The sequence below is a fragment of the Papio anubis genome, chromosome 1 (assembly GCF_008728515.1).
Source record: "Papio anubis isolate 15944 chromosome 1, Panubis1.0, whole genome shotgun sequence".
Classification (NCBI taxonomy): Eukaryota; Metazoa; Chordata; class Mammalia; order Primates; family Cercopithecidae; genus Papio; species Papio anubis.
In genome coordinates, this window is record NC_044976.1 from 882,330 (window position 1) to 895,035 (window position 12,706).

The window sequence follows — 12,706 nt, forward strand, 5'->3', positions numbered from 1 at the left end:
CGTCCAGGACCAGCTCCTCCTAGGTCTCTGAATTATCTGAGAACTCACAACTCTTCTTCCTGACACTGCAATTTAATAGCTGGTTCCTATGTCAGGCTATGTGTGGGCCAGGATGACACCTGCTTCTGCACGACCATCACCTGTAGCACTAGCTGTACACACACCAGCTGAGCCCATCCTACATACAGACACTGATGTTAATGAGTTCAGGCTGGCAAATGGAGTAAGTGGATCACAACAGCGGGTTTTAAAAAATGGACAGTCCAACGTGCTTCTCAGAATTGAAATTCAGGTAATTCTATGTAGCCTAATTTTTTTTTCTTTAACTTGCAATTTAACCTCAATAAAGTGCATCCCCTAAAACATCTGGACAATGTAAAAAACTTAATCATCTTCAGAAGTATGAATATGGTTTTTCTTTCACATTTCTGTCCAATTCTTTGGACTTTATTTTTATTATCTTTTTTTTTTTTTTTTTTTTTTGAGACAGTCTCTCGCTCTGTCGCCCAGGTTGGAGTGCGGTGGCGCGATCTCGGCTCACTGCAAGCTCCGCCTCCCAGATGGAATGGCTTCGCCATTCTCCTGCCTCAGCCTCTCGAGTAGCTGGGACTACAGGCGCCCACCACCATGCCTGGCTAATTTTTTGTATTTTTTTCAGTAGTTTCACCATGTTAGCCAGGATGGTCTTGATCTCCTGACCTCGTGATCCGCCCGTCTCGGCCTCCCAAAGTGCTAGGATTACAGGCGTGAGCCACTGCGCCCAGCCTTTTTTTCATTTTTGAGATGGAGTTTAGCTCTGTCTCCCAGGCTGGAGTGCAGTGGTGCAATCTTCGCTCACTGCAACCTCTGCCTCCCAGGTCCAAGCAATTCTCCTGCCTCAGCCTCCTGAGTAGCTGGGATTACAGGTGTGTGCCACCACGCCTGGCTAATTTTTGTATTTTAGTAGAGATGGGATTTCACCATGTTGGTCAGGCTAGTCTTGAACTCCTGACCTCAAGTGATCCACCTGCCTCAGCCTCCCAAAGTGCTGGGATGGACTTCATTCTTTTAATAAGGTAAAGTTCACATAACATCAAATTAACCATTTTTAAGTATACAGTCCAGTGGCATTTAGTACACTCACAGTGTTGTGCAACCACTGCCACCACCTGGTTCCAAAACATCTTCATCATCCCAAAAGGAGACCCGACATTGATTTAGCAGTCACTCCCTGTTCTTCACTTCCTCTCCCTCTCTTCCCTAGCACCCCTGCTGGCCACTAGTCCACTCTGATTCAATGAATTTTACTATTCTAGATATTTCATATAAATAGAACCACACAATACACAGTCATTTCTATTTGGCTTCTTTCACATATCATAGTATTTAGGGGTTTATCCATGTTGTAGCCTTTGACTGTACTGAGGTCCATTTAATGGCTCATAATACTCCAAGGAACAGACACACCACAATTTGTTTCTCCACTCATTCATTTACGCACATTTTGGTGGTTTCTACATTTTGGCTATTGTGAATGGTGCTGCTACAAACATCTACGCACATGTGTTTGTTTGAAAACCAGTGTTCAATTCTGTTGGGCATATATTTACAGGTAGAACTGCTTAGTTATACAATAATTCTATGTTTAACTTTTTGAAGTATTACCAAATTGGATATTAGAAATCAAAGTTCTGAGGCAGATTCTGTTAAGGAGAGGAGCTTCAAAATACCTTATTTTAAGACAATAACAATATTTTACAACTATTACCCTCTGTAACAGGTAAATAATTATTTAAGGGTTGAGATATCTCCTTTTTATCTCAAAAAGCCCCTCCATTTCCTATGCCTACCATCAGAACGACTTCTTAACAAAAGCACTCCACACAGAGGCTTGGCATCCTCACTGCGCAGGAGATAATCCGAGCAGAGCCCTCCCGAGGCTCCAGGTGTGGGTGCTGTGCCAGCCTCCTCACAGGCAGATGGCTCTGCGTGACTCAGTGGGCTCTTACCTGAGAGAGAGTTGCATCTGCACATGCTTTCCTGGCGTCCTGGGAAGCAAGGACAGTGAGAAATTAGCAACGTTTCAGATACATTCAATCTTAGGTCCACACATACCAAAGTTTCAAAGAGAGCTTTCCTAAGCTGTCAGGAGCGAAAGCAGAATGTGAAAGAATGCCGGCGTCTCCTCGCATCTCAACACCCCATGGTCTACTGCCATCTGTGGACTGTTCAGGCTACGCTGAACAGAGAATCAGTACCACCCAAATCTGTCTAAGGCCTGCAGCACAATATTCCTGGGGCCCCACAGCGGCGGTCAGCACCAAGGAAACCAAACTGCAAGCTGGGGCAGCACCCGAACACCCTAGGACCTGGTGCTGCCTGTGCCCTCAGTGCTGCACAGGTTGGCACACACGTCTTGCTCTTTTTACAAAGCCCATCCAGGGTCAGGAAGGTTGTGGCCCAAAGAAAAAGTATAAAAAGGACCAGATATCCAGCCCAAAAACCTTTTCTTCAGATCGCATTAACTAAGTACTTTGTTTTCAAGAGAAACAATCATTAATTCTAAATTCTATGGAGGGCGCGGTCTCACGTCCGTAATCCCAGCACTTTAGGAAGCTGAGGCAGGAGGATGGCTTGAGCCCAGGAGTTCAAGACTAGCCTGGGCAACAAAGTGAGACCTTGTCTCTACTAAAAATAACATTTAAACATTTAAGGAAAACAGGCTGGACGCGATGACTCACACTTATAATCCCAGCACTTTGGAAGGCCGAGGTGGGTGGATCACCTGAGGTCAGGAGTCCGAGACCAGCCTGGCCAACATGGTGAAACCCCGTCTCTTCTAAAAATACAAAAATTAGCCGGGTGTGGTGGCGCATGCCTGTAATCCCAGCTACTCAAGAGGCTGAGGCAGAAGAATCGCTTGAACCCGGGAGGCGGAGGTTGCAGGGAGCGGAGACCCCACCACAGCACTCCAGTCTGGGCAATAGAGCAAGACTCCATCTCAAAAAAAATAATAATAATAATAAATAAATAAATAAATAAAGGAAAACGAAGAAAAATAAATAAATTCTATGGAAAAAGAGCAAGGGACCTGAAGCCAGACAACCAGATGTACATGAGCCTTTCTGGCTGCTCTCGTTTCTCCTCTATCCATGGCCTGTGGAAGCAGTAAGCACTGTGAAGGGACCCACCAATGCTCACTCAAATGTCTTCATTACTAAGGGATCAACGTTACTAGAAAACAGACCTGGAAATCTCAAAAGAGAACGTATGTTTATAACAGGAAGATATCATAAAGGAAAACACGACAATGGCTTTAACTAGAAAAGGTTTAAAATTTGAGTGTGGGTATACTTTTTTTAAAAATCACAATAATTTCTTTTTTTTTTTTTTGAGACAGAGTCTTGCTCTGTTTTGCCCAGGCTGGAGTGTAGTGTTGCGATCTCAGCTTACCGCAGCCTCCACCTCCCAGGTTCAAGTGATTCTCCTGTCTCAGCCTCTTGAGTAGCTGGGACCACAGGCATGTGCCACCACACCCATCTAATTTTGTATTTTTAGTAGAGATGAGGTTTCACCATGTTGGCCAGGCTGGTCTAGAACTCCTGACCTCAGGTGATCTGCTCACCTTGGCCTCCCAAAGTGCTGGCATTACAGGCGTGAGCCACCCCGCCCGGCTTTTTTTTTTTTTTTTTAAACTATGTATTTATTTATTTTTATGACAGGATCTGGCTTTGTTGCCCAGCCTGGAGTGCAGTAATGCCATCACAGCTCACTGCAGCCTCGACCTCCTGGGCTCAGGTGACCCTCCCACCTCAGCCTCCTGAATAGCTGGGACTACAAGCATGCATCACTATGGCCGGCTAATTTTTATTTATTTATTTAGTTTTTTTGTTTTTTTTTTTTTGAGACGGAGTCTCGCTCTGTCGCCCAGGCTGGAGTGCAGTGGCCGGATCTCAGCTCACTGCAAGCTCTGCCTCCCAAGTTTACGTCATTCTCCTGCCTCAGCCTCCCAAGTAGCTGGGACTACAGGCACCCACTACCTCGCCCGGCTAGTTTTTTGTATTTTTTAGTAGAGACGGGGTTTCACCGTGTTAGCAAGGATGGTCTCGATCTCCTGACCGTGATCCACCCGTCTCGGCCTCCCAAAGTGCTGGGATTACAGGCTTGAGCCACCGCGCCCGGCCTTATTTTTGTAGAGATGGGGATCTTGCCATGTTGCCTGTGGCTGGTCTTGAACTCCTGGGCTCAAACGATCCTTCCCCCTTGGCCTCCCAAAGTGCTACCACGCCCAGCTGACACTTTTTAGTAAGAAAAATGTGTTTATATGCTGTCATCTGACCACCTACTTTCAAAATGGCAAATGGCATGTGCAGCCCTTACAGGCGTGCATCCAAGTGCCCCACACGGGGGAGGTGGAGGACGAGTTCCCAGTGGTTCAGGTTTTTGGGGCAAACTGCTCACTGCAAATGATTTCTACTTTAGGAAGCTTGTGGGAATATTTATAAACTGATAATATGGAAATATATTGGTCAGGCGCAGTGGCTTATGCCTGTATTCCCAACACTTTAGGGGGCCAAGGTGGATGGATCACCTGAGGTCAGGAGTTCAAGCCTGGCCAACATGGTGAAACCCCATCCCTACTAAAAATACAAAAATTAACCAGGCATGGTGGCTGGCACCTGTAATCGTAGCTATTCGGGGAGGCTGAGGCAGGAGAATCACTTGAACCCGGGAGGCGGAGGTTGCAGTGAGCTGAGATCACACCATTGTACTCCAGCCCGGGTGACAGAGCCAGACTCTGTTTCAAAAAAAAAAGGAAATACATTGAGATTATTATAAATATACAAATTTATACATTCCAAATTCATCTTTAGTTAAGCTCTTATTGGTTATTCTGCTTATAATTAAGACACGCAAAAAATCGAGTATTTCTATGCAAGCAGTAACATTTGGAGTAAGGGGGATAAAAAATACTTAGAGCAGCAAAAGCCTTTTTGTCAATGAATGTTACCTGGCAAGTACCGAGTTTAATATTTGTTTTTGAATACCATTCTTGTTGATGTTATAGCCTTTGATTTTAAAACATCATAAGAAAATTTAAAACGGAGAAAATAAAACATGAGATTTAAGCAACCTCCCCCTGGTTAGTGTTCAAAGACTAAAATGAGTTTCTTAAGGTACAGTGTAACAGACTGTGGTGATGCTACTGTTAAACAGAAGGAAAAACTACTGTAAAAACAAAATACAGATAACTTCAATTCAGTCTTTATTTTAGCCAATAACCAGCTTATGTAACTGAGTGCAGCACTCTGGAGAACAGACACCTTCAACTTTTAAAACTGTAGGAAGAAGGCCGGGCACGGTGGCTCAAGCCTGTAATCCCAGCACTTTGGGAGGCCGAGGCGGGTGGATCACGAGGTCAGGAGATCGAGACCATCCTGGCTAACATGGTGAAACTCCGTCTCTACTAAAAATACAAAAAACTAGCCGGGCGTGGTGGCGGGTGCCTGTAGTCCCAGCTACTCGGAGGCTGAGGCAGGAGAATGGCGTGAACCTGGGAGGCGGAGCTTGCAGTGAGCCGAGATCGCGCCACTGCACTCCAGCCTGGGTGACACAGTGCGAGACTCCGTCTCAAAAAAAAAAAAAAAACTGTAGGAAGAAGTCTTTCAATGGAAACAAGCTCTGTAACTGCTTAACAAAGAATAAAATCTTCAAGTTCTTTCAGATTAATTTCCAGTTTAATGGACTCCTGCAGATACATATTATGATGTCCACTTAAACCAGAGATGAACATATCCAAGCCATTTATCAGTTGATTTCTCATCCTTTTTGGATTTATGTCAAATGACACAGTAACACACTTACTTTGGGGTTTCATCCTAAATTAAAGCCTGGGGCCCTGCTCAGCCTGGAGTCGCTGAATGTTTTGGACCAGGCATCCAGTGCAGCTGCGTCTCACATGAATGGACCCTGCTCCCTTGCACTGGCTGGCATGCCACTCCAGAACACATCTACACCTGTGCATCCTGCGGAGCTTTTCTTACTCCATCAGCTACTCTGTGTATTTTAAGGCACATCATGTTTTAGTCAGCATCCCTTTGAGAGCCTGTGATTCCTCAATAATAATCAAAAGGAGCATGCAAGATCCTTTAAGGGTCTCTTGGCTGAAAAACGAATCTAATAAAGAAAACAACCCCTTTTAGAATCATCTACAATTTCTTGTTTGATTCACTATGCTCTGCATTCTTCAACAAGCGTGTATTCTTTGGGCAATCAGGAAAAAATGTTCTACATTTTAAAAATAAGTCTTCCTTTACCATTTGGGGTAAAACGACTTCACCAGCTGTTGCTGTCCCTGTCTTGTGCAAAGGAACTAACACAGCGTGGTTCCTGGTTCCTGGCACTTCAGAGACAAAGCAGCTAGGCGCCTCTTCTAGTGAATGTCCCGCTACGGGGGCCATGAGCTGCATGTGGCTGCTGAGTACAGGAAATGGAACCAGAAAAATTGGGAGAAAAACTCTGTCAAATATTTCAATTAAAATGTATTAATTACATATTGAATAATAATATTTTAGATATATTGCCTTAGATAAAATTTGTTGGGTCAGGCGTGGTGGTTCACACCTGCCAGCACTTTGGGACGCCGAGGCAGGAAGATCCCTTGAGCCCAGGAGTTCAAGACCAGCCTGGGCAACATGGTGGACTCTGTCTCTACAAAAATAAAAAAAATCAGCCAGGTGTGGCAGCATGCTCCTGTAGTCCCAGCTACTCGGGAGACTGCAGTGAGCTGTAATCGCACCACTGCTCTCCAGCTTGGATGACTGACAGAGACCCTGTCTCAAAACACACAAACAAAAAACCAAAAAAACCTTGTTAGGGTTAATTCCACCTGTTTCTGTTTCCTTTCTTTTTATTCTTTTTAAAGAGACAGGGTCTTCCTACCTTACACAGGATCGTCTCAAACTTTTGGGCTCATGCAATCCTCTTGTCTTGGCCTCCCAAAGTACTGGAATTAAAGGCATGAGCCACGGTGCACGGCCATATCTCCTTTTACTTTTCTTTTTTTTTTTTGAGACGGAGTCTTGCTCTGTCTCCCAGACTGCAGTGTGCAGTGGTGCAATCTTGGCTCACTGCAAGCTCTGCTTCCCGGGTTCACGCCATTCCCTGCCTCAGCCTCCTCCCAAGTAGCTGGGACTACAGGCGCCCACCACCACCACGCCTGGCTAATTTTTCTTTTAGTAGAGACGGGGTTTCACTGTGTTAGCCAGGATGGTCTTGATCTCCTGACCTCGTGATCTACCTGCCTCAACCTCCCAAAGTGCTGGGATTACAGGCGTGAGCCACCGCGCCCGGCCTCTTTTTACATTTTTTATGTGGCAACAAGAGCATGTGGGGAATGTCACGTGACATTCGTGCCAGCCCAAGAGGGAGCCCCCTGTGCAAGAAGGCCTTGGGGAATTCACAATGTGACAGGGCCCAAACCTCGGGAGGAGGTGCAACAGCTCCTTTTGGCCTTAATTGTTAAAATTTGGGTGTCTTGCACCTGTGCCATACAAGCTCTTTCCATCTGCTATGAATAGATCCAAGTCCACTATTTGTGAACAACTTACTGCTGTCAGAAAAATGAAGTATCTTCAAATAGGCCAAATCACACTACTATTTAAGACATTTTCAGGATAAACTTTAAAATTCTGATTTCCAGGCCATGCACGGTGGCTCACGCCTGTAATCCCAGCACTTTGGGAGGCTGAGGCGGGCGGATCGCAAGGTCAGGAGATCGAGCCCATCCTGGCTAATGTGGTGAAACCACATCTCTACTAAAAGTACAAAAAATTAGCCGGGTGTGGTGGCGGGCGCCTATAGTCCCAGCTCCTCAGGAGGCCAAGGCAGGAGAATGGTGTGAACCCAGAAGGAGCTTGCAGTGAGTTGAGATCACGCCACTGCACTCCAGCCTCGGCAAGAGAGCGAGACTCTCAAAAAAAAAAAAAAAAAAAAAATCTGATTTCCATAAGAAGAAATACAGTCTCAAAAGCAGGTGGTAAACAGCTAAGTGTGTTCTGAAGCCCTCAAAAAAAAAACCCAATTAGATTATTATTAAATAACAACATAACAGTTTGCTTTTCTTTTTTACATGCCAAAAACCATGCTGACTTAAAACGAACTGCAGAAGCTTAGAAGCTTCAGTAAGTCAGGTAAAATTTGAACACCTGGGCCGGGCGCGGTGGCTCAAGCCTGTAATCCCAGCACTTTGGGAGGCCGAGACGGGCGGATCACGAGGTCAGGAGATCGAGACCATCCTGGCTAACATGGTGAAACCCCGTCTCTACTAAAAATACAAAAAACTAGCCGGGCGAGGTGGCGGGCGCCTGTAGTCCCAGCTACTCGGGAGGCTGAGGCAGGAGAATGGCGTAAACCCGGGAGGCGGAGCTTGCAGTGAGCTGAGATCCGGCCACTGCACTCCAGCCTGGGCGACAGAGCGAGACTCCGTCTCAAAAAAAAAAAAAAAAAAAGAAAAAAAAAAAAAAATTGAACACCTTTTGATTTTATTTAAATAGGTATTTCAGAGAATAATTTTATATCAAACTAAATATTTCAGAACACATTTGATTAATTCTGGGGGAGGGGACATGTTAAAAAAAGTCTGATCGGAGCAAACTATTAAAAAAACCTAAGTCTTCCCTATTAAGATCTTTTCCTTATATAAGATCTTTTAAATGTTAAGATTTGAAATTCTTAAAATAGAGGATATTTTGTTTTCTCTTTGGCTGTAAATCTCAGAGAATTCCATTATTTTTTCTCAAGTTCAGGAACAAAGTTGCCTAAAATGATATTGGTGTTTCTTTCTCCAAATCCTGGTGGGCTTTCTACACATGTAATTGGCCGTTTAAAAGGAAATATTAGGCTTCATCCTTGCACTGGAGTCAGAAAAATAAAATTCTATTTTATTTTATTTTATTTTATTTTATTTTACTGTATTTTGAGAAGGCGTCTCACTTTGTCACCCAGGCTGCAGTGCAGTGGAGCGATCATAGCTCACTATACAGCCTGGACCTCCTGGGCTCAAGTGATCCTCCCAAGTAGCTCGGACTGCAGGTGTGCACCACCATGCCCAGCTTATAAACTATTATTTAGATATGTACTGAATGTCGTCAGCTTCCCGTACAGTGACACTCTGAAGAACAGCTAAAGCTTGACAGGGCAAACAAGAATAAGAGAAAGCTCGGCCGAGCGCGGTGGCTCACGTCTGTAATCCCAGCACTTTGGGAGGCCGAGACGAGCGGATCACGAGGTCAGGAGATCAAGACCATCCTGGCTAACATGGTGAAACCCTGTCTCTACTAAAAATACAAAAAATTAGCTAGGCGTCGTGGCGGGCGCCTGTAGTCCCAGCTACTTGGGAGGCTGAGGCAGGAAAATGGCATGAACCCGGGAGGCGGAGCTTGCAGTGAGCTGAGATCGTGCCACTGCACTCCAGCCTGGGCGACAGAGCAAAACTCCGTCTCAAAAAATAAATAAATAAATAAATAAAAAGAATAAGAGAAAGCTCTTACATCAAATGGACAAAACCTAAAAACATACTGAAGACCTGGTTTTTCCTGAGAAGTCTGCCTCTTTTTCTCTTACTCTTCACATCAGCGGTTTCAGAAAGGAAATATATACTTGCATTAATTGTTTCTCTATAAAATATTTACTAGAAGTACTGCTTCACAAAAGTAGGAGCAGAAGGAATTCCATTTAGACCTACTGTTCCTCACTTTTCAGAAAGTTATGAGGCAAGAGAATTGTTTGAACCCAGGAAGCAGAGGTTGCAGTGAGAAGAGATAGCGCCACTGCACTCCAGCCTGGGCACAACAGAGCAAAACTCTCTCAAAAAACAGTTTATGAACTCTGCAACTTAACATCCTGTATCAATCACAGACTGAAATTTAATGTTTCAGAATTCTGTGAAAGGTATTCTTTTCACAGTGCAGTTTATTTACACACGGTTGTTTTTATCTTCAATTTTTGTTATTTTTCAGGGTCTTGCTCTGTCGCCCAGGCTGGAGTGCAGTGGCGCCATCGACTCACTGGCACCTCCGCCTCCCGGGTTCAAGTGGTTCTCTGACCTCGGCCTCCCGAGTAGCTGGGACCACAGGCCACACCGCCACGCCCAGCTAATGTCCTCCCGAGGAGCTGGGACCACAGGCCACACCGCCACACCCAGCTAATGTTTATATTTCTTGTAGAGATGGGGTTTCACTATGTTGCCCTGGCTGGTCTCAAACTCCCGACCTCAAGTGATCTGCCCGCCTAAGGCTCCCAAACCACTGGGATTCCAGGCGTGAGCCCCTGTACCCAGCCGCTATCTTGGATTTAGATATATCTGCTCTATCTAGTAGTCTATCAGAAGCTGTAGATTCCAATCATCACCGCTAGGGAAGATCTGCTTTCAAAATTAGGAAAAAAATACATCAGATATACCTGAAATACTTTTTTTTTTTTTTTTTTGAGACGGAGTCTCGCTCTGCTGCCCAGGCTGGAGTGCAGTGGCCGGATCTCAGCTCACTGCAAGCTCCGCCTCCTGGGTTTACGCCATTCTCCTGCCTCAGCCTCCCGAGTAGCTGGGACTACAGGCGCCCGCCACGTCGCCCGGCTAGTTTTTTGTATTTTTTTAGTAGAGACGGGGTTTCACCGTGTTAGCCAGGATGGTCTCGATCTCCCGACCTCGTGATCCGCCCGTCTCGGCCTCCCAAAGTGCTGGGATTACAGGCTTGAGCCACCGCACCCGGCAATTACTTTTTTTTTATTGTTGTTAATACTCTTATTTTTAAGCAAGATTTCTGCTGTCAATAGTCCCAATATTCAGGAGAGGGAGGCAGATACCACAGTCTGATCAGTTGCCCAGAGTATAACAAACAAATTTTCAAGGTTATGATAAAAAATGCAAAAGACACTTATAAATTCTATAGAGACATCTGGTGTATATTCAAACAACAAATTGTATACAGAAAGCAAAATCCCGAAAACAATGTACTAGGCCAAGTATCTAGATCTATAATTAGTACATCCCGGGCCAACTAAGATTCAATTTCAGTATAAAACACAGAACAAGTCATCCTGTAAATCATTTTTCCTAAAACAAGTAACAGCTAACCTAAAACTCAAACGATTAATAAAACCAAGCACACACAACTACATACTCGAATCTGGTTCTTAAGTTGCTCGGCCTCCTGCCGTAACTGGTCAAGCTCACTCATCTTCTGATCTTAGTGCTCTTCGATGCCACCTCCAAGAATGTGAGATCTGAAACAGAAAGACAAGCACAAACAATAAACAACTGTTGAATAATTTAAGGAAGCAGGTTAGAAAAGTAAATTGAAAGTTTAAGGTGGGCACGGTGGCTCAAGCCTATAATCCCAGCACTTTGAGGCCGAGGCAGGCAGTTCATGAGGTCAGGAGTTCGAGACCATCCTGGCTAGCACGGTGAAACCCCGTCTCCACTAAAAATACGAAAATTAGCTGGGCATGGTGGTGCACTTCGGAGGCAGAGGTAGAAGAATCGTTTGAACATGGGAGGCAGAGGTTGCAGTGAGCCAAGATCACACCACTGCATTCCAGTCTGGGTGACAGAGCGAGACTCCATCTCAAAATAAAAAAAATAAAACCTGACATTTAGGATAGCTATCACATGAAGACCTAGAGGAAGTTACTTCATGGAATGGGGGTCAGTGGCAACCTGGCAACCAAGAATCGCAAAGCCACCTCATCTCAGTAATCATGAACCGCTACTGGTCAAAAGCTGTCAGGATGCTCGCATGGTAAACCTAAGAGCACACAGGGTGGCGTCCAGCAGCTTTTTGGCTCAGGGACAACCCACTCTCCCACCCAGGTGAGCCGTGGGGTCCCAGGAGGCTCAGAAACAACACCTTAATCCTTACAGGTACAGGCTAAATCAGGCTCAGTGCAAGCCACCCTGCCTGTTTGCCCTAGTCATGTTAGACAATATTCCTGAAATCAGAGTAAAAACTAACTCACCTTGTTAAACAACAGACTTATTTTCCCAAGAGAATGTCATAAATGGAGGCTGTGTTTCTGACCAAGATCTTGGCTGTTAATCATTAAGTATGACTGAAGTATAACAAAGCTGAGGATACAGTTGCTAATGTCTTTAATCCCTTACAATTAGCTCTCATATGCAAGTACTGCTTATGCAAGCACTTCAATTTCCTACATAAATTACACAGAGGATCAATTTTACCATTATAACTTTTGTGTAAAAGTCAAAAGGTTAATATACATCAAAATTTAATTGACAGCAGTTATTTTCTTGAGATTAAAACCCACCTGTGGGAAATTATCCGATAACCTAAGAAGTTCAGCCGTCACAGTCTCCAGTTTAAACTTTCCTAGTGTGCGTAAAGGAATTCGAATGACCTACAGTATAGATACTTGATGTCTACAATCCACGAACAAGAAAGCCCTGCAAGGCAAGCGCCATGACATGAGCATGCAGACCAGGCGTCCTGCTGCCACCGCTCTCTGGGGAGGCAGGGTGCACAGCAACACAGCGTCAGAAAGATTTCTGACCAAACAGGTGTTTCTAAAGGCATTATTTTAAACTGATGTTTTAATCACGAGGAAAACTTCACTAAGGGAAAATACCTTAGTCTTCCCTGCACACATGGAGCATCACTGGAATTAGGTATGGACAAGGTCACACCTCAAGGGCAGTTTATTCTTAAGGGAT

General features: G+C 44.8%; 1 protein-coding gene across 7 annotated transcripts in view; it reads right to left on the reverse strand.

The window, feature by feature from the left end:
* GNB1 (G protein subunit beta 1) overlaps window positions 1-12,706 on the reverse strand; it is a 115,588-nt gene that overhangs the window by 32,738 nt on the left and 70,144 nt on the right. For 5 of the 7 annotated variants that reach the window (XM_017956334.3, XM_031663648.1, XM_003890982.5 and 2 more), the window contains 2 exons: window positions 11,160-11,262; window positions 1,989-2,027 (listed from right to left, as the gene is read on the reverse strand). In XM_017956334.3, coding sequence (XP_017811823.1) covers window positions 1,989-2,027; window positions 11,160-11,216 — 96 coding nt within the window. In that variant the 5' untranslated portion in view covers window positions 11,217-11,262. Of the gene's footprint in view, window positions 1-1,829; window positions 1,964-1,988; window positions 2,028-11,159; window positions 11,263-12,303; window positions 12,412-12,706 lie in introns of those variants that run through there. The other 2 variants (XM_009212077.4, XM_031663649.1) reach the window with 2 other exon arrangements.